Here is a 19,704-nt window from a genome sequence, read left to right on the forward strand (position 1 = left end):
GACATAAATAGGAACTATCAGTATTATTATCAAGCCATTTATGAATTTTTGTTGTTCAGTCATTTTCAGTTGTGTCCAAATCTTCATGACCCCTAGGGGGTTTTTCTTGGCAGATACTGGAGGGGTTTGCCATTTCCTTCTTCGCTCATTTTACTGATGAGGAACTGAAGCAGAGAACGTTAAGTGACTTGCCTAGGGTCACAAACCTAGGAAGTACCTGAGGCTAGACTTGAACTCATGAAGATGAGTCCTCCTGACTCCAGGCCAGGTGCTCTATCCACTGTACCACCTAGCTGCCCCACATATCAATACAGAGTATTTTATTTTCTTTTGCTCCATCAAAAATAGGCATGATCTGGGGGCAGCTGGATGACGCAGTGGATAGAGCACTGGCCCTGAAGTCAGGAGGACCTGGGTTCAAATCTGACCTCAGACACTTGACACTTACTAGCTGTGTGACCCTGGGCAAATCACTTAACCCCACTGCCTAGCCCCACCTCCCGAAGAGGCATAATCCTCGGCTTGGTGGTGGCCTCCCTCAAGGTGCAACATTGTGAACATCCAGATCTCTACAACTCAAGTCTTTATGATGTATGGTGTGTGTTTCTCTAGCTCTGTGATGATGAGAACATCTACTTTAAGAAAAACTCTGTAGGCCACTCAATTCTTAGTTTTTAAACCAATGTACAAATAGATGTAAAAATGCTGATGGATAGAAAAACTCAACATTCTAAAAAATGTGAGGGTCTCAGACCTTCCATGTAGAAATGTCAGTCAGCTTGGGATGTATTAAAATAGTATTCTTCGAGATATAATTTGCCTTTGCTGATTATTCCTCTAGAGCAGAGCAGACACGTACCACCCCAGCAAAGGCTTATAGTCCTGTTACACTGCAGGGCTCAAAAGATGGCTGTTAAGTTCCTGTTCCACAAACTTCTTCAAGAACCTCAATACCCTTCGGGAGAAAATTCAACCTATAGACAGTTCTGAGGAGCGTGAGGAAGAAGGTGCAGTGCAGCAGGAGTTGAAGGCAGTACAGACTAGCTGTGATCAGAATCTTTCAAACGCAGACTACTGATGGCACTGGTTTCCCATTCTAAATTTCTGCTAAACTCTGAATAATTCAGAGCATTAATGTGAAAAGATACACTAACACGCAAGGTTTTGTTTTTTTTTTATTCTAACCTCACTTCATAGCTATGGCAATTTCTACTCTGACTGTAGTTTGGGGTTCCTCAGAGTTGTACCATGGAAACCAAAGCTCTGACAGGTCCCACCTGGTCTGAAAGGAAGCCCCACAAAGGCACAGACCTAGGAATGGCGAAGTGCTTCTGCTGTCTGAGGCTGAGATGAGTCCAGAGACTGTCACTAGCCACCACCCGGTGGTTTTTTTGGTGACAGCCCTGCAGAACTTGAAGGGACTGTGTTGGTAGAAGAAATATCCATATCAATACCAACTAATCTTCTGAAGCACAGACTCGAATATATGAACCCCAGACAATAACCAATATTTATAAAAGCATTTACTTTGCATCAGACACTGTACTAAAGCACTTTACAACTTATTATTTCATCTGACCCTCACAACTACCCTGTGGGATAGGTGCTATTGTTATTCCCGTTTTACAGATGAGGAAATAGAATCAAAGAAAGATGAAGTGACCTGACTCGTCCTGGGTCACACAGACATAGTGTCTGAGGCCGGATTTGAATTCAGGTCTTCCTGACTCCAGGCCCAATACTCTATCCACTGCACCACCTAGCTGCCTCTAAACTATAACAAAGTAGATCTATAATTGGGCAAATATTAATAAAACACATCCACACATTATGGCATTTTGAAAAAAGCACAAACTCTAAATTATAACCTAGCAAACAAACCATTTTCAGAAAGAGTGCCCTAATTACAGCTAAAACTTACTCAGACTCTAGGAATATTTTATTCTTCATCTTTTACTTTAAGGCATATGGTACATGCTTAATGCCTGACAGACAGAACACTACAGACTGTGCATGCTGCAATGAGATAAGAGTGCTCCACAGGTCAGATATCCAATGTGGTTACTCAGCCTATCAGTTTTATATGGAGTGGAGGGATAAAGGAAAGGGAGGGAGGGGCTGTCTATTTTCTGTTCAATTCTCCCCATCAGATGTGAATGACCAATGACCACAAGGTGACACAGCAAACAGACAAGGAAGACCTACCTATGTCTTTGCAGATAGCACATCTGTTACTTTGGTAAAATGTTTATTAGAGTTTCTTCATAAGAAATATGTACCATGTTGCTAAGAATACAGGATCTACCCTTAGTGAGTTATCAACTACTCAGCATAATGGTTCAGTGGAGAAAACATTTATTTTTTTCCATGGAGTTTCTGCATTTCAGCCTAAAAAAATGAAACTTGGTACTAACATTTAATAATTATATTTTAATCCTTAGAAATCATATGTAACTTTTTACAGAATGTCCATCTTCATTAAATCTCAGATTTTCACTTGTAACAGGTACTTTTAAAATATTTTTAGGACCGAACAAACCAAAACTGATTAGGTGAATGGCTACAATAAATAACAAACATGTAAATATATGGATACCAGCAGTTAAACTTCAGCCTCTCACACTGAAAGGCATAATTAATACAGTTCAAAAAGATGAGCACTTGCGTTTCTCATAAAAACAGGTTTTAAAAGCACCTATTAATGATCTGTAATTCTTCTACAACTTAATACAATCTTGTAAATAAATACAAAAAGTTACAATTAAAAAAAGTCCACACAATTAAAAAAATCAATCAGAGGACCCTTCTGTAAAGTGAAACTATAGTAAACTAGATGAATAAGCAGTCACCATTCACCCAGCAGAAATTGTTACTTGCCCTAGGAGAATGGCTTTTTAAATGTCAATTAACATAATGATAAAAAGAATTTTCATTTCATATGCTAGAGACCTGCATGTGTTTACAAAGTTTGAAAATTCAACGAAAAATCATCAATCATTTCTCCTGAGAGACTGATAGAATGAGGGCAGCCCAGTTACTGCAGGGTCACATCACTTTCACAAACTGTCCCCCAGTATCATGGGGTTGGCAACTTGTTGGAAGGATTTAAAAAAAAAAAAAAGACTCCATAGGCCACATAGTGGAGAATAAAAAACACTAATTAGTTTATAAATAGAAACCAAATTAATCCCATCATGCTGGAAGACACTTCAAATGCATGATATCAGCCTCATGAAATGGTCCAAAATGTAATGAGACAAATGGAAGTAGTTTAAGTAATAAATGTTTAATCAAAGAATTTTACATATTAACAGCATTCATTTGGCCAAACATCTACACGTTTGTAGAATCCTACTGTATATAAAGTGGGAATGTATCAAGTATAGACTATGAAAGTGCAAATAACAATTCAAGGTTAGAGTAATTTTTACATTACAAAATTAACTTGTTTACAAAATAGGCTTTGCCAAACTTTTTTCTGAATCATTAAGTCAATGACTGTGGTGTTTTTAAAATGTGTACCAAGAAAATACAAATTGAGTGATAGTTTTCATGCTCAGGAAAGATACAACAGCACAGAAACAAAGGCTATACTGAACCACTTAAAACAAATTAGACACGACTCTGGACCCGCCATGTTCTCCAACTTCACAGAGAGCCCTCTGACCAGTAGTCTTACTGCAGCTTTGCAGGACATCTCAGTGTGATACAGAGAATCTTTGTGACCTTCTAGGGAGAAATTACAACTCAAAGAAATTACTGGTACTTAATGTCAGTTTAAAATAAATCTGTAAAAATTCTGCAGTGGACTATTTCAGGTTATCTTATAGTATTTCACCAGGGATAAAACGGATATTTTCCCAAAATTACCTTAACACGAACATCAATATTATTGTGTATTGTGATAACTGTAGACAAAATGAATCTTTTCTCAAAAATAAGTTTAAAAGGATGAACACTGGTATTTTAATAAGAGAACTAGTGTTAATGTGGATTTGTCATCTCTATGTCAAAGTAATAGTCCTGTATAGTTGATGCTAGGAAATTCTTTTAAATCGGAGGAATTAAAACATAGCTAATATAATATCCTCCCCACACGATCTTGGGGAAAAAGATTTCAAAAGCAGGATTTGAGTGAAACAATAATCAAAAAACTTAATTGTTACACACAGGTACTCCACAATATGTATGTAGCTTTTTTTTAAATTTTATTTTTTTACCCAGTCTAGTACTTGCCTGTACATATTCCTTAGTGAAAATCTGATGTCTGATGTCTATAGGTCTCTGGTAATGATCCAGCAAAACATAAAATGGAATGCTGCCTATCTATTTTGTGTATGTTATGCTAGTCTGGATTATATGTAAGTAAAACAACCATTCCAACAATTTACTCTAGTTATAATTACATACTGTACCACTGTATGTTATTTACCACTAAGACCAATATTTTCTTCACAGTAAGACACAGATAACCAGGAAGTCTGATTTTTTTTTTTGGAAACACTAAACAGTAATCACAGCAAATGAATATTGTGCAATTAAACAAATACATTTCAGCGTTTGCTCTTTAGGCAAACGAACTGAATGAACATTTAGTTGTTCTATTTACTGTAAAGGCAAGGCCATGGGTGGTTTTATGGAGGTCATCGCAATTCATAGCATAGTTACTCCAGAACACACACTGCAATCTGAATTACTCACTTATTTAACTGGCAACTATCCACTTAGGTTAGGCAAAGGCACAGTTACATGTTGCGCAGGATGTCTTATTGACTTGTTTCCTTAAATAATTGTGGGATTTACTATAATTCATGAAAACTCCACTTTCCCTCTATTTTATAAAATATTTACCATTAAAAGTAATTGCACCCATTAGTAAGTAGAATGCATTGTAAAACTGTGAAAACAAAGAACTATGATTGCACTTCCATTAAAGTGTCTCTTAAAATACAGCACCGCTGTTGCTAATCAACTGTATTTTAATATTAAAATAAACTGTTTTTAACAGCAGCATTAGGGTTAGTTAACTTAAGCTACAGGCTACATTTATTTAAATGCAGTCTCCATGGCAATAAAAGCCCACGGAATTTCCAAATATCACTGCTACCAGTACTCCAAAGAATCACGAGATTGCTTTGGTGCCCTAAAGGCCACTGAACATTTGTCTCTCTAGTTAGACAGCCAGATAGTCACAGTTTGGCACATTTGGACTGTAAATAGACATGAAAAAATCTTTGATTTATGTGAAAATAAAACGGATGACATTGTTGTGGATGCAGCGTCAAAGAGAAGCTGCAGATATTCTCAAATCACACCGCTGGTTTAAAATTGAAAGAAAATGAAAATGCAAAAATGTTACAATAAAGCACAAAAATTAGAAAATGAAGGCCAGACATCATTAGGTTTGTCAAAAGAGAACTTCTAAAATGGAGAAAAACTATTTCTTAGGAAAAACCACCAAAAGACTCAGAGAGTAAGCCTTTAATTTATACTTTCAAATTAATTTTGCCAACCTACAGCTAAACAGAGCCTGCATTTTCTTGGGAATGTGGAACGCAACCTACTTGTTCCTTTTTTGTCAGAGAAAAAGGAAAAATGCTACCCAATGAAATGCAAAGGAAATTCCTTGAAAGGTTCAAATTGAAAAGGGAACGACCATGGGATGGAATGAGCGCCACCGTATTCAATCCTGTCAGTGGTTTACAAGTGCGTTGGAATCGTGTGGATAAAGTCTCCACAATAATAAGCACTACACGTAGCATACCTGTTGGTAACTGCTGTCTATCTGGGTTCCCAAGGTGACACGCGGAGTTCACACCAAATGCACTTGTTCAGCCCATTCTTCTAAGATTTGATCAGTCTGACTTGACACGTCTTCGACAGGACCTGTGCTGTTGGCTGCTTCGCTAGCACCCATGCTGGCTGCAGATCCCACTTCTCTAATTTCTTCCGAATGATTTTCTTCTGCTTGGGACCCTCGGGCATCACTTAGGGCAGCATCCTCAAAGAGGACATGTTCTGCTGGCAGCCCCTGACCAGCGCCCCTCACACCTCCCAACTCGCCTTCTTCACAGGGCAGCTGGGAATCCTCACTGGTTTCTGGCATTGCAGAAGGAATCAGGGCAATCGTCTGGGGGTTCATGTCATGAAACCAAGCCATGATATTGCCCAGGAGGTTTTCATTCAGGCTGGAGTCCTGGGTGGCTGAGTCAGGGTCACTAGATGTCGGATCCTCGAGAGGAGGTGGACCAAGGCTGTCGGCAGAACGTGGATCGCTTTCTGTGCTCAGTCTCATGACACTTTCCCCAAGTTCTAACAGCTCTGAACTGCTTAAAGCAGCCCTGGGGTTATCTACATTCATGGGGATGGCATCCAGCCTTGTGGGGAGAGAAGTTCCTATAGCTCCTAATGATGCCTCATTGTGGAGAAAGTCTCCAGTTTCCTCATCAATAGACAGCCCAGACTCTTGCAAAGACAATTGTATAGCCAGTAGTATATTTGGATCATCTTCATCCAGGGAGCTCAGAGCCTTTAAAACAAAAAATTTATTTATGTACACACACACACAAATTACTTTAACAGTATGACAAAAGAAAAATTACAATCTCATGAAGAAAATTAACTTTTAAAAATTTGTTTAAAATTTTACATTTATGGAAGAGAAGCCTTTTTTCCCCTCAAATCTCATCATAATTTTTCCTTGCTCACCTTAGAAAACCCCCAGAAAACCTACAAAAACAATTGTAAAAAAAACTTAGGAAGAACTAGATCTTTTCTCCCAGACCCTCTAGTCCTTAACTCTCTTCCAAATGAAAGTTTGAGAATAAAATCTAAGAATAGAGAGCAAAGTTAAGGAGAGGAAAAGCGAAGGTGAGGCTGGAGGAGGTACCTGCAGCGAGTCCTGGTTCTCAGAGTGACTCACGGGGGTGTACTCATGAACGGAGGAGCTGTGCAGGACGCTCAGGGAGGCTGAGCTCACCAGAGAAGCGCCATGTCTTCTGCTGCTGCTGCCACCTTCTTGCGTATCTAGCCAAAGCAATTTGTACCAAAGATAACTGGGCCTCAGATATAATTTACTGAGATGATCACTGAATATTATTAGCCAGCCGAAGGACTGAGTAAAGAATCTCATCATTTCCCCCCTTCCCCAAACTCAACCTTTTCCCAGACTTTCTTATCAATGCATAGTACCGTCATTTTTCTAGTTATTCAGGTTTGGGACTTAAGTGTCAGCCTTGATCCCTCACCCTATGTAGTGGATCAACTACCAAATCTTGTTTGTCTAACTCTACAATGCCTCTTACACGCATCCCCTCCTCTTCACCTTCGTGGACGGGATTTCCCCTGGACTTCTGCAAGGGTCCCCTCACTGACCGCCCTGCTTCAAGTCTCTCCCTGCTCCCAGCCCCCTCCACACAGGCTCAAAGGTGACTTTCTTCAAAAACAGTTCTGGTCCTACCTACAAATGCCACTGGCTCCCTTCCACCTCTACCAACAAAACATAAACTCCTCTGTTCAGCGTTTGAAGGTCTTCACAGCTTGGTCCCATGCTGCTTTTCTAACCTTCTTCCTCTCTTCTCCACACCTTCTGGAGCAGCCACGCTGGCCCACTTGCTGCTTTTTACACACTTCATCTCCCTTTCTGATGTTTTTGCTCTGGAATGCTCTTCCTAGTGATCTCTGCTTTTTGGAATCTTTGGCTTTCCTCCTCGTCCCAAGTGCTACCTTTCTGTATACTACTCACTGCCTTTTATTTTCTTTGGATGTGTTTTCTTCTGTAAAATTCAATTTGATTTTTTGCCCCAAATTCCCTCCCCCACCCACTGAGAAAGCAAGATAAACAAAACCTGCGTACACTCAAGAAAAACAAATCCCCAAATTAGCCATGTGCAAAAAAAGAGTCTCTGCCAGAGCCTCTTCCTCCCCTGGGACCTCCGCACTGTGCCTGGTTCCACTGTACTGATCAGAGGTTTAAAGTCTTTCAGAGCTGCCTGTTTCTGTGACACTGTTATTGTTTAGATTGCTCTCCAGGTTCTGCTTATCACTTCACTTTACAACAATGCATATGAGTCTTTCATTTCTTACAGCACAATAACATTTCATCATATATAATATGTACACACAAATGTCTACCCCATAACTACCCCATTTCCCAATTGAGGAGCTCCTCATTCTACCTCCTGTGAACCTCCATATCTTGCTTGGTCATGAACTCTTCCCCTATCCATGGCTTTGACAGGTAATTCCTTCCACACTACTGTTTGTGATGTTCCTGTCTAAATCATGTGCCCATCTGAAGCCTGTTTTGGTATACTTTGTGATGTGTTGGTTTATTCTGAGTTCTGCCAGACTGCTTCCCAGTTTTCTTGACAGTTTTTGTTGAAGAGTGAGATAATGACAATGATAATAATAATAATGGTTAGCATTTATATGGTACCTACTCTTCTTGTGCTGAGCATTTTACAAGTAGCATCTCATTTGAGCCTCACAAGAACCCTATTATTATCCCAAGTTTACTGGTAGCTGAGGCAAACAGAGGTAAGTGCCTTGTCCAAAGTAACAAAGCTAGTAAGTATTCAAGGTCAGATTTGGGCCTAGGTCTTCCTGACTCCAGGCCCAGTATTCTATCCACTGCACCATCTGGCTGAGTTCTTTGGGTTTATCAAACACTAAGTTACTGTATATGTATTTTCCATGTATGTATTGTCTTCTCTGTTAGAATGTAAGCTTTATGAGGGCAGGGAATGTTTTGTTTTTGCCTTTGTCTCCTTAATAGCTAGCACAATGCTGGGCACCTAAGAGTCACGTAATGCTTGACTGGTCTAACAGTTTTGCTTTTCAGATGGAGAATTTGAGGCCCCAAAACATTAGGTCCAAAAGATGCCTTGTTTGGAAGAAAAACCAAACACCACAAAATCTGTGGTATAAATGGGGATATTCCCACAATACACTGCATCTATTCCTGTCTTTGAACCCTTACTTTCCTCTGCCTGCAATGTCTTCTTTCCAATCCCCATTCTTCTCTGCTCATTCCCACTTGTTCTTCAAAGCTCTTCTTAAGCTCTCCTGTTTATTAATAAGCCTCCCTGATTTTTCAATCCTAATACGTTCCCAACTGTCTTCTTTTCCTCCCTCCCCTGACATTCCATTTTATATTGTGAAAAATTTATATTTGCCATTATACTGTCACAGGACTTAAGGATGGAAGAAACTACAGAGATCATTTGGTCTCATCTCTGTATTTTACAGGTGTGGAAACTGAAGCCTAAACTAAAACTAAGCCACAGCTTTGTTCATGTATTTCTCCTTGGCACCAAACTTTTAAAGGCTCCTCAAAGAAGAACTGAAATGAATGGTACCATTTAGATGCTGAGTGTTTTCTATCCGTAGCACTCGACCCAAATGCAGCCAAGGCTTTTCCCATGCAGCTGCCGGGCTCATCGCAGCAGCTGCAGAATTTCAAAAGGAGGCTTGGAAATGAACATACCTAAAGTGCTCTCACTCGGCTCCTCAGGATCGGGAGTATTACTAAGCAGACTGTGCATGTCTCCTCGTCGCCGCTGTCGATGCCTCCTCCGATACTGAAATTCAGCATATTCCTGCATAAACCAAAGGTTATAAAATACAGGGGAGCATGCAATAATTTTTGTTAAAAAAAAAAAAGGGAAGAGGAAGAAGCACACTTTTTTTCCTAGAAAAAAAAAGTGTGATTTTATATTTGTAATATAAAATCACCTGTCTTCACAAAAATGTGGGATTTTATCATGTAAGAAAATGGAACTTAAAATAAGACGTGCCAAATAGCCTAAGATATCAAATAAGGAAAATGAAACAGCCAGCAAAAAAGCCTGCAGAAACTTGAATACTTGCAAGCTCCAGTTCTGGACAGCAAGTTGTGTCAGATTCTCTTTTGATCCAAAAGGCATTGCTATTTAATGTGGAGGAAGTGGTATCATTCTAACAACAACTGGTTCTGGACAGGGCTTTCCAGTGGTTGACTGCTAAGCAGCAGCATTCATTTTGGAGGGACCACTAGTGAGTGAGTACTTAATATACTTGAAAGTGTGAATGCTGACACAGGCAAGCAGGGCAAAGAGAATAGTTAACTTCATTTACTGGGTAGTTAGTTTTTGCCATTATACTGCCACAGGACTTAAGGATGGAAGAAACTACAGAGATCATTTGGTCTCATCTCTGTATTTTACAGGTGTGGAAACTGAAGCCTAAAAAAGTTAAATGACTTGCTCAAGGTCACAGGTAGTATTTAGTGCCTAGTGCCCTTTCTGCTACACAATGGCTATACTTCATGATGATGAAATAATTACAAACTCCAGGGCTATGCCTATACTCTAGTTTCAATAAAATGTTTTAAATGAAAAAGGGTCCTGATGTTTAAAATATAATATCACTTGGTGCATTCGTATAAGCAGAGATGAGAACATTAACAGCAGCCATCTCACTGTTTTTAACAAAAGACTCGGCATGTATCCCTGCCTGACCTGGCCAGTACACGAGGAAAACAGTTTACACCAGGAGCAGGAAAAGTCCCCTGCCACCCACCTGCTGGCTACCTGTTCTTCCAGGTGCTTTAGGTTTTTAAACCAAGTCTAAGGGCCTAACCTGAGTCTACCATGACAATGGAAGAGCAGTATGTGAATCTGCTTATTCCAGAGGATATATGAAATAAGAAGAGGTAATATACAGGCTCATTTACTAAATTCATCAGAGTACAACACAGAAATAACGAGATTTGTAATAAATCAAAGCTACCTAAGGATTTTCAATAAGTGCACACACAAGGGGAAGTTTAACATAAATGAAACAAATTACATTTTACCTCCAACTTCAAGTATCTCTATGGCTGGTTTGGGAAATTAATTGAGTCATTCCACTTTCTGCAAATGTGGTTAAACCTATTCCATCTAAACTAAAAGACATGAGTCTGATTTTAGGTGAGCTGTGCCTTTGTAAATCAGGAATGAAATCAACAGCGATTCTAAGAGGACTTGGTGCTAAAGATGGTTTTAGGAAGAGGGCTTGAAAAGCTCTGCTTCTACCACTGATTCACCCAGATATTCCTGGATCCTACTCTAACCCTATTTTGGTGAAATGAAGCTGCAATCTGATTGTATGACATCTGGCCCATCTAACCATCCAGGGGCCTCCTAGTGGAGACAAACTGTCTATGCTCCCAAGACCACATGTGTTTTTTAGACTTGTAAAAGGTGGGGAAAAATATTACATGAATAGGTGGGTTTCTGTCTAGGGAGAATTTTTGTTTTTTAAAAAATATAAAGTGATACATTAGGTAAAAGTTAAGTAAATTCCTGTTAATCAAAGTCTGTGCAAAGGCAAAATGGAATGATGGACAGCGTGTTGGGCAAGTTTCGAATACATTCTTTCTTAACTTGCTGTTTTACCATGAGCAAATCAGTTAACCTCTATGTGTTTCTGGCACCTTATAGGACTGGAATGAAAGGATATTCAAGGAAGGAGTTCCACACAGGGAGGTTCCCCATTGAAAGGTCCTTTAAAGAAAGCTAAGTGGTATTAACAACAGTCATTGTAAAAAAAAAAAAAAGGCAAGTTTTAAATGCATTCTGGTAGAAAACCCAAGAGGCAATCTCACATAAATCAGCAGGCCTAATAGTCAATTTATCTGACAATTTCCAATTATCCCTAAGATCTTCAAGTAAGTACACGATGTTTCTTTAATCAGGATGGTCCAGAAAATATAAACTCCAAATGTTTTGAGGCTGTTAAAGAAGCACAAAGAATTAAGGGGTTTTAGGAACTGGGGTGGGGGTGGGGAGGGTGGGACAGTGGGTGAGGTGGGCGAGGGGAGTGGGGGAAGGAGAGATATAGAGCAGGGAGGTAGTGCTAATAGGCTGCTGCTGGGTTCATTATAAATTCAATTCAGTAATAAATAATTAGCTTTGCATATCAAATACAAATCTAGTTTACTAACTGATTTCAGAGTGGCTAAATTAAGTCCCTTCAATAGCTATTTATAAAATATTCTAGAAAATTTTTTACATGTAAAATTTTGAGAATTTGCAGATTAACTGACAGGAAAGATGGGGAAAAGAGCTTGAATGGAAGGGGAGGCTCTCAAAATGAAGTTCTGAAAATACAATCTCAGATGATGCCAGTGAGGAAGAAAAGGGGGAATGTGCTAATGAGAATGGTGCGCCATTACAAGGGAGCTTTTGCTTAAGTACAAAAAAGACGTAAGTAAAGGCACAAAACTGAGGGAGACCTATAAGAATAGTGCCAAGTGTCAAGAGTGAGTGAAGGCTTATGAGAAATGTGTAACAAAAAGAGTCAGTGGGAGCAGACAGACAGTCAGGAAAACGCCCAATCCATGCTGAGGGAATGACTCTGGGCAAGCCACTCAGGTGGTCAAACTGCCCGTCTGAGGTAGTAGAGGGAGATTCCTGACCAAAAATAAAAGGTCTTGGTCACAAAAAAACAAACAAACAAAACAAGGAACAGATAAAACCTCCTGCTTAGCAGCAGATGGTATAATGTGTCTTTTAAAATCAATCAACACAAACATGTCCATATACAAAGAAAAGAAAAAGAAAAGGATTGGAAATGAAACCATGAGTCCATCAAGTGCAGCTTGTTTTTTTCTAGGCATATATACATTTAACATGGTAGTTCCAACAATGCCCTGCTTGTCTGCATCATCTTCCATGAATTTTAACAAAATGTTTCAAGGACATTTTTGTCTTGTTCCTCCATTTTTTGTTGTCACTATCACTCCCTCTTACCCTTATCCTCTTACTCTCTCAAAAAGCCCTCCTTTGTAACAAGCATGGTTAAGAAAACCAAATCTACACATGGGCCATGTCTGAAAATGTCTGACCAATTCTGCACCACTAGTCTAGATGGCATAATGTTAAGAGATTCAAATGATACTTTGCTTCCATCATCACACATGTCTATCATAACTATGTGTGTACCCTAAGGCTTGTCTTTGACTCCCTTCCCTCTCTATGCTGTCTCATTCAATGAGCTCGTTAGCTCCCATGCATCCAACTACCATCTCTATATAGAGGGTATCTGAGATCTATATATTCAGCCTTAGTCTTTCCCAATCCTACTCACCAAATGCCTTCTGGGCATTTAGAATGGAACAGCCTATAACCCTCCTCCTCCCCTACATGCTCAAAATCAAACTTGTCTTTACCCTCACATTTCCACTTTTTCATAACTTTCCTTTCTGTTCAGGGTCTTCTCCTAGTCCCCCAGGCTTGCAATCTGGGAGTCACTTACATACAAATCTTCACTCTCACTCATGCTCCCAACCCTGAATCCAATTAGTTCCCAAAATTTGTTAATTCTGCTTCTGAACACCTCTTGCATCTGCCCCCTCTCTCTACTCACATGACCATCGCCCTCCTTCAGAGGCCTCATCACCTCTGCCTGGACTACTGCAGCATTTTCTAAGTGGTCTCCTTATCTCAAGTCTTTCCACTCTTATCTGTCTTCCACACAGTTAACAAAGTGCTATTTCTAAAGCACAGCTCTGACCAAATCATTCCCTTGTTCAAAAAAGAGGCAGTGGCTTACTACTGCCTCTAGAATAAGATACTACTTGGGCATTTAGAAGCCTTTACAACCTGGCCTCAGTGTCCCTCTCCACGCTTATTAGCTATTACTCCTGTTCATTTTAAATTCTAGCCACACACAGCCGAGTCTTCTCTTGTGTGCCCCTGCCAACACTTACCCCCACACCCCAACCTGGTTCGTCAGACACCACATTCCATGCTCTGTGTCTTCTCAAAGGCTGTCTTCCCTGGCCATGCATTCCCTCCTCACTTTTGCTTCTAAGAATCTTTAACTTAAGTACAACCTCCTGCTTGAGGTCATTCTTATTCCTCTGGCTGCTAGAACCTCCTCCCATCCTGAAATTATTTTCTATGTATACATGCAAATACCTCCTCCCAGTAGAATGTAAGCTCCTTGAGGGCAAGGACTTGTCTTAGTCTAAATAATTCTGTAAGAATCTGGGAGAAGGGAGAAAGGGCTGAAGCATTTGAGAAAGTAAGTGTTATTTCAATTTGCAAAATGGGAAGTGAATGCTTGCAAACAGAAGATGGGTGATCCTGATGCCTCTGTTCAGGAGAATCCTACAATGAATTATTAAATAGTTGTCTTATGAATAATAAGGAAAACAGTGATCGCTAGGCATTCTTAAGAGTCCACTATGAACAAGTCATGATGGAGCAATATAATTTCTGTTATTGACAGAACTGATAGATCTACTGATCAGAAGAAATCTGTAGAAAAAATATAGCAGGAATTCTGTCAGGCATATGATAAAATCTCTGAAGATAATTTTGGTGACAAAGAAAGGGAAAGGGAAGGGAAAAGGGGTGGGGGTTGAATAAGGATTTATGAGATGCCTACAATGTGCCAGGCACTGTGCTTAACGCTTTTTACAGAGGTTATCTCTTTTTATTCTCATGACAACACTGTGAGCTAGGTATTATTATTCCTCTTTTACCACTGAGGAAACTGAGGCAAACAGGTTAACTTCCCTGGGGTCACACAGCTAGGAAGTGTCTGAGGGCCAGATCTGGACTCAGGTCTTCCTGACTCCAGGCCCAGCTTTCTGTCCACTGAGCTAACAGCTACTCTCAACAAGATTGCTAAGAAGGATTATTGAGGTTTGTCTAAAGATTTAGGGTTCACAATCACTTTCCCCTTTCAACCCTGAGGTAGGTAGGGTATTACCTTTCCCTTTTTTGCCAATGAGGAAACTGAGGCTCAGAGGGATTGAGTCCCTTGCTCATAAGTTGCGAAGCTGGTAAGTGTCATAGTCAGGATAGGGACAAGGGGAAAGGGGGGAGGAAGGGGGGAGATAACACTTGGCAACAATGACTTAATTAAAGAGGAAACAGAATGTTCCTTCTTCATGTCTCCAACAGACAGGGCAAGGGCCAATGAGTAAAAGTTATACGGAAGCAGATTTTGCAAGGTAGTAAGTTTCCTACTACTGGTGGTATTCAAGCAGAAGGTTCATGAATCTTGGCGAGGGGTCTCATAAAAGGGGGTTAATGAATCACATAGGGAGCTGCACTTAAATGACTTCTAGATTATCCTCTAAGATTCTGTGAGTCTGTCTTGTCAATGATAAAGTTAGGTTATGAAACTTTCATGTCAGAGCATTTGCCATATTCCACTGTAAGGTAATCTCTTAGACATGCAATAAAATTTTCTATGAGGTTGATATTTCAAAGTGACAAAGACAAAAATATATTTCTAAAATTCTTTCTTTCTATGGGAAATATAACTGTGGAGAGGTTAGTACAAAGTTTCACACGGCTGTCATCTTGACATGAATATCAAAACGTCCAAGTAAAATATTTCAGCGTTCCTGATATAACTAACAATTCCCTAGGTCAGTACCTCCAGGTCTACAAGTGTTATATAGTTCTGAGTATTTTGGAGAGATTTTTCTTGCTTGCCTTGAAGTATATAAGTTTCCCGTATTTATACTGACCTTAAACTCACTGCTTTTTTTTTTGAAAGCTGGAGAATTGTTTTTCATTCTGGGTAGAATTTTTATCACAATGACACGGATGCTGTACTTGGTATTCTATCACAGAAAATACCACTGAAAAGTACAGGATTGGGTAAAAATAAAGTTTGTCTAATGCATTTTGTAGGAAAAATACAATTACGATACTTTTTCTATTGACTTAAGAGAAATTCTTCCTTATATTTCCATGTACAGAAATCTCTCTCTTTTTCACACACACACACACACACACACACACACACACACACACAGAGTATCTTCTTGGATATGCCACCACATTTTAAAATGTCATTAGCTAAGGGGATTGCAAGTATCCTCAGCAGCTAAGCAGGGTCAAAGACCTGATTTAAATGAGCCATAGTCTTTCCTTGGAAAATGATCAATTCCATTATTTATTATCTGGGTACAGTACAAAGCTTAATATGTCTTTTTCCTCCATTTCAATCCCTTTGAAAATTAACCTCTAACAACATTTTTGTCAATGCTTGTGACAACATATTTAGGGATTTTAAGGAGTTTTAAGGATTATTAATTTTAAAGTATAGGTTGTAGTTACTAAGGAATTAAATGAAATATCAAAGTTCACAGGCATGTTTTTTGATTGATATACTATAACATTAAAAATTATCAAGTGGTTTTCTGCCTATAACAAAAAAATGAGAGCAGTATATAAGTTGGCAGAGAATTGCTATGCACAAATAAAATCATATTCCAAAGTGACAGTGGCTATTTAAATCTCAGAAAAGCAAAACATTAAATAGTTAAGGTTTTCACTCTATCCATGAATTGTTCAGGCTATTACTTAATATTTCAGAAATTTTAAAAAAATGCTACATTAATTCTATGTCCTAAAATCCCCTTAATAATCAAGAATTAAAAAAAAAATAAGAATAGAGTGGAAGTCTTAAAAGAAGCTACTGGTAATTAAGACAAAGCATCCTTTCATATATGTTTTTGAAACATCCAAAGTTCTCATTTGAAATTATCTCCTCATATTTGATTTTAATCATTGGTTTTTTGTTCAATGTTTAACTATATGAGATCAAATCATTAAGGATTCTAAATTAGTTTTTATCCTACTTTAATAGAAAAAATTACTTAGCAATTCTCTTTCAGGTTATTAAAGTAATTATAAGAACAAAAAACCACACAAAAAAGCTTACTTATTTATGATATCTATAGGCTGAATCAATACTTTAACTAAAAGTACATTTTTAATAAAAGCATTCACACTACATTTAAAAGACATAACACTTTATTTTTAGATTTTTTTTACTAAGCAGTGTCTAAAAAGTAATTTAACATAACAAAATGTCAATGTCTTGATGTAATGTGTGCCAACAATGTCTAAATTTAGTTCTGCCTACATATCTATATCATAAAATAAATAGAAGGCATCTCTCACAGTGAGATTACTAGCTGACAGTGAGAATCTTTATATATGACTTGGAACAGATGTAAATGTAATTTGCATAAAATGACTGCACAAAAGAAAATACAATTTTTTCAAAAGGTACACAAAAACAATTACCTCAGGTGATGCAAATCCTAAATATTCCCAATCCCACGTTCCACCAGCAAAGCTACAAAGAAATTAGACATACCATTTGATTTATTAATAGAACTATACAATGAAAATTATTAGTCTCTTGCCCTTTTAACAAAAGGGGAACTAAAATTTTTTAATATTCCTCTGTTTGAATCCTGTTTAATCAATAAAATTACCCAACTACAGAATTTAATAAACTAATTTCAAAATTTTTAATTCAAGTTAATTCTATAAACATCTATTACGTGCAAGGCACTGTACAAAGCTGCTGCATGTTTTAATATAAATGTCTCTTGTGGAATAAAAACCATGATTTAAAGATGGATATCAAATGTAAGGAGGCAGCTAGATGGCTCAGTGAATATAGTGCTGGGCCTGAAGGGAGACCTGAGTTCTAAAATTGAGTTCTAAAATTGCCTTAGACACTTACTAGCTGTGTGTGACCTTGGGCAAGTTACTTAACCTCTATCTGCCTAGGAGGCAGCTGGGTGGCTCAAAAAATACAGAGCTGGGTCTGGAGTCAGGAAGATCTGAATTAAAATCTGGATTCACACTTCTAGGGCTGTATCCCAAAGAGATCATAAAAATGGGAATAGGACCCACATGTACAAAAATATTAATCGTAGCTCTTTCTATGGTGGCAAAGAATTGGAAATTGAAGGGATGCCCATCAATCAGGGAATGGCTGAACAAGTTGTGGTATATTAACATAATGGAATACCATCGTGGTATAAGAAATGATGAGCATGCAGACTTCAGAAAAACCTGGAAAGACGTGTGTGGACTGATGCTGAGTGCAGTGAGCAGAACCAGGAGAACACCGTACAAGGTAACAACCATGCTGTGCGATGACTGACTTTGATAGACTTAGCTCTTTTCAGCAATGCAAGGATCTAAAACATCTTCAAAAGTGTCACGATGGAAAACGCTATCCACATCCAGAGAAAGAACTATGGAGCTGGAATGAAGATTGAAGCAGACTATTTCCTTTTTTTCCTTCTGTTTCCTCTTTCTTGTAGTTCCTCCTATTGGTTCTAATTCTTCCTTACAACATGACTAATGTGAAAATATATTTAATAGGAATGTATATGTAGAGCCTATATCAGATTGCACACTGTCTTAGGGAGGGAGGGAAAGAGAGAGAGAAAATTTGAAAACCAAAAGCTTATGGAAGTGTTTACCGCAAACTAAAAATAAATAAACTAAAACAGAATCCAGCTTTAGACACTTACCAGCTGTATGACGCTGGGCAAGTCACTCAACCTCTGTTTGCCTTAATCCACTGAAGAAGGCAATAGCAAACCACTGCGGTCTCTTTGCCAAGAAAATCACCATGGACAGTACGGTCCATGGGCCATAAAGAGTAAGCACTGCCCATTAGCTCAAAGCAAAGTAATATGTATGTGAAGATACAGCACGCATAAATCAAATATAAGTCATAACCGGAACAGGGAGAACAAAAACAAAATCATCACATCATAGTAAAATGTTTTCTCATTTACTGTATTTGTATTTTATGTCAAAGGACGTACTGCTTTTTCCTGGATGTTAGGATTTCTTCCATCACAATCTCACTAATTTATACCCATTCAAAATACTCATTTCTCTCTCTCTCTTTCTCTCTCTCTCTCTCTCTCTCTCTCTCTCTCTCTCTCTCTCTCTCTCACACACACACACACACACACACACACACACACACACACTTTGTATAATAAAAATGATTGATTGAAAAGTGAGTAAAGACTACCAAAATCTTTTGGGTTTTGTTCACTCATTTCTGTCATATCTGACTTTCTGTGACCTCACTTGGGGTTTTCTTGGAAAAGATACTGGTATGGTTCACCATTTCCTTCTCCAGCTCATTTTACAGATGAGGAAACTGAGGCAAACAGGATGAAGTGACTTGCCCAGGGTCCCACACCTGGTAAGTGAGGCTGGATCCGAATTTGGGGAGATAAGTCTATCCACTGTGCCACTTAGCTGCCCAAAATCTTTTATAATTACTAATTATTATAATTATAATTACTAAGAATCATAAATGCATATTGTGTTTAATATCATCTGAGAGGATATATTATAACACAGATTAAGTTAAAGATGATATTTTTGAGTTATTCTAATTTGTTAATTTTTACTAAGTACAAAATTACTGAGTTTTGTTAATGCTTGGGACCCATACAATATATAATACAAAATACCAAGAAAAGTGAGACTATGTACATTGAGAAACCATTTAAAGTTAATAGATCTCTTCCATCACTAATATTCTAGTTATAAATTCCTCCTAGGAATACAAGTTCTACAGCGATAGAATTTAGGGGGATATGAATGTAGGTGATAATGAGCTGGCTTTTATGATGGTTAACTTCAGCAAACTCAGACATCTGACCACATTCTGTACCTGCGCCGTGGTGCTTCTGGTGAGTCTGCAGGAGCAACCCCTCTTGCTACGGACGCCAAGAACTCTCGCCTCTTCTGCTGCACAAGGCACGCTGCCCGAATGATTCTGTGTCGAGGCGTGCGAAGATAAGGCCTGTTTACTTTTTGCGCAAGGTCTTCGGTGACCATTTCTAGGTCTGTCTGTTTTAGGGGGAAAAAAGAC

At 38.6% G+C, this 19,704-nt stretch overlaps 2 protein-coding genes across 5 annotated transcripts in view; one reads left to right on the forward strand and one right to left on the reverse strand.

The window, feature by feature from the left end:
* TMBIM7 (protein lifeguard 2) overlaps positions 1-9,488 on the forward strand; it is a 67,345-nt gene extending 57,857 nt beyond the window's left edge. Inside the window, exon 9 of the mRNA XM_020987431.2 lies at positions 9,250-9,488. Coding sequence (XP_020843090.1) covers positions 9,250-9,366 — 117 coding nt within the window. The 3' untranslated portion in view covers positions 9,367-9,488. The remainder of the gene's footprint in view (positions 1-9,249) is intronic.
* ANKIB1 (ankyrin repeat and IBR domain containing 1) overlaps positions 3,268-19,704 on the reverse strand; it is a 141,854-nt gene continuing 125,417 nt past the window's right edge. For 3 of the 4 annotated variants that reach the window (XM_020987420.2, XM_078151787.1, XM_020987422.2), the window contains 5 exons: positions 19,504-19,682; positions 17,085-17,136; positions 9,488-9,599; positions 6,890-7,026; positions 3,268-6,529 (listed from right to left, as the gene is read on the reverse strand). In XM_020987420.2, coding sequence (XP_020843079.1) covers positions 5,813-6,529; positions 6,890-7,026; positions 9,488-9,599; positions 17,085-17,136; positions 19,504-19,682 — 1,197 coding nt within the window. In that variant the 3' untranslated portion in view covers positions 3,268-5,812. The remainder of the gene's footprint in view (positions 6,530-6,889; positions 7,027-9,487; positions 9,600-17,084; positions 17,137-19,503; positions 19,683-19,704) is intronic. The other variant, XM_020987423.2, reaches the window with a different exon arrangement.

Source organism: Phascolarctos cinereus, unplaced genomic scaffold (assembly GCF_003287225.1).
Source record: "Phascolarctos cinereus isolate Bilbo 61053 unplaced genomic scaffold, phaCin_HiC Scaffold_1;HRSCAF=81, whole genome shotgun sequence".
In the NCBI taxonomy this organism is placed as follows: domain Eukaryota; kingdom Metazoa; phylum Chordata; class Mammalia; order Diprotodontia; family Phascolarctidae; genus Phascolarctos; species Phascolarctos cinereus.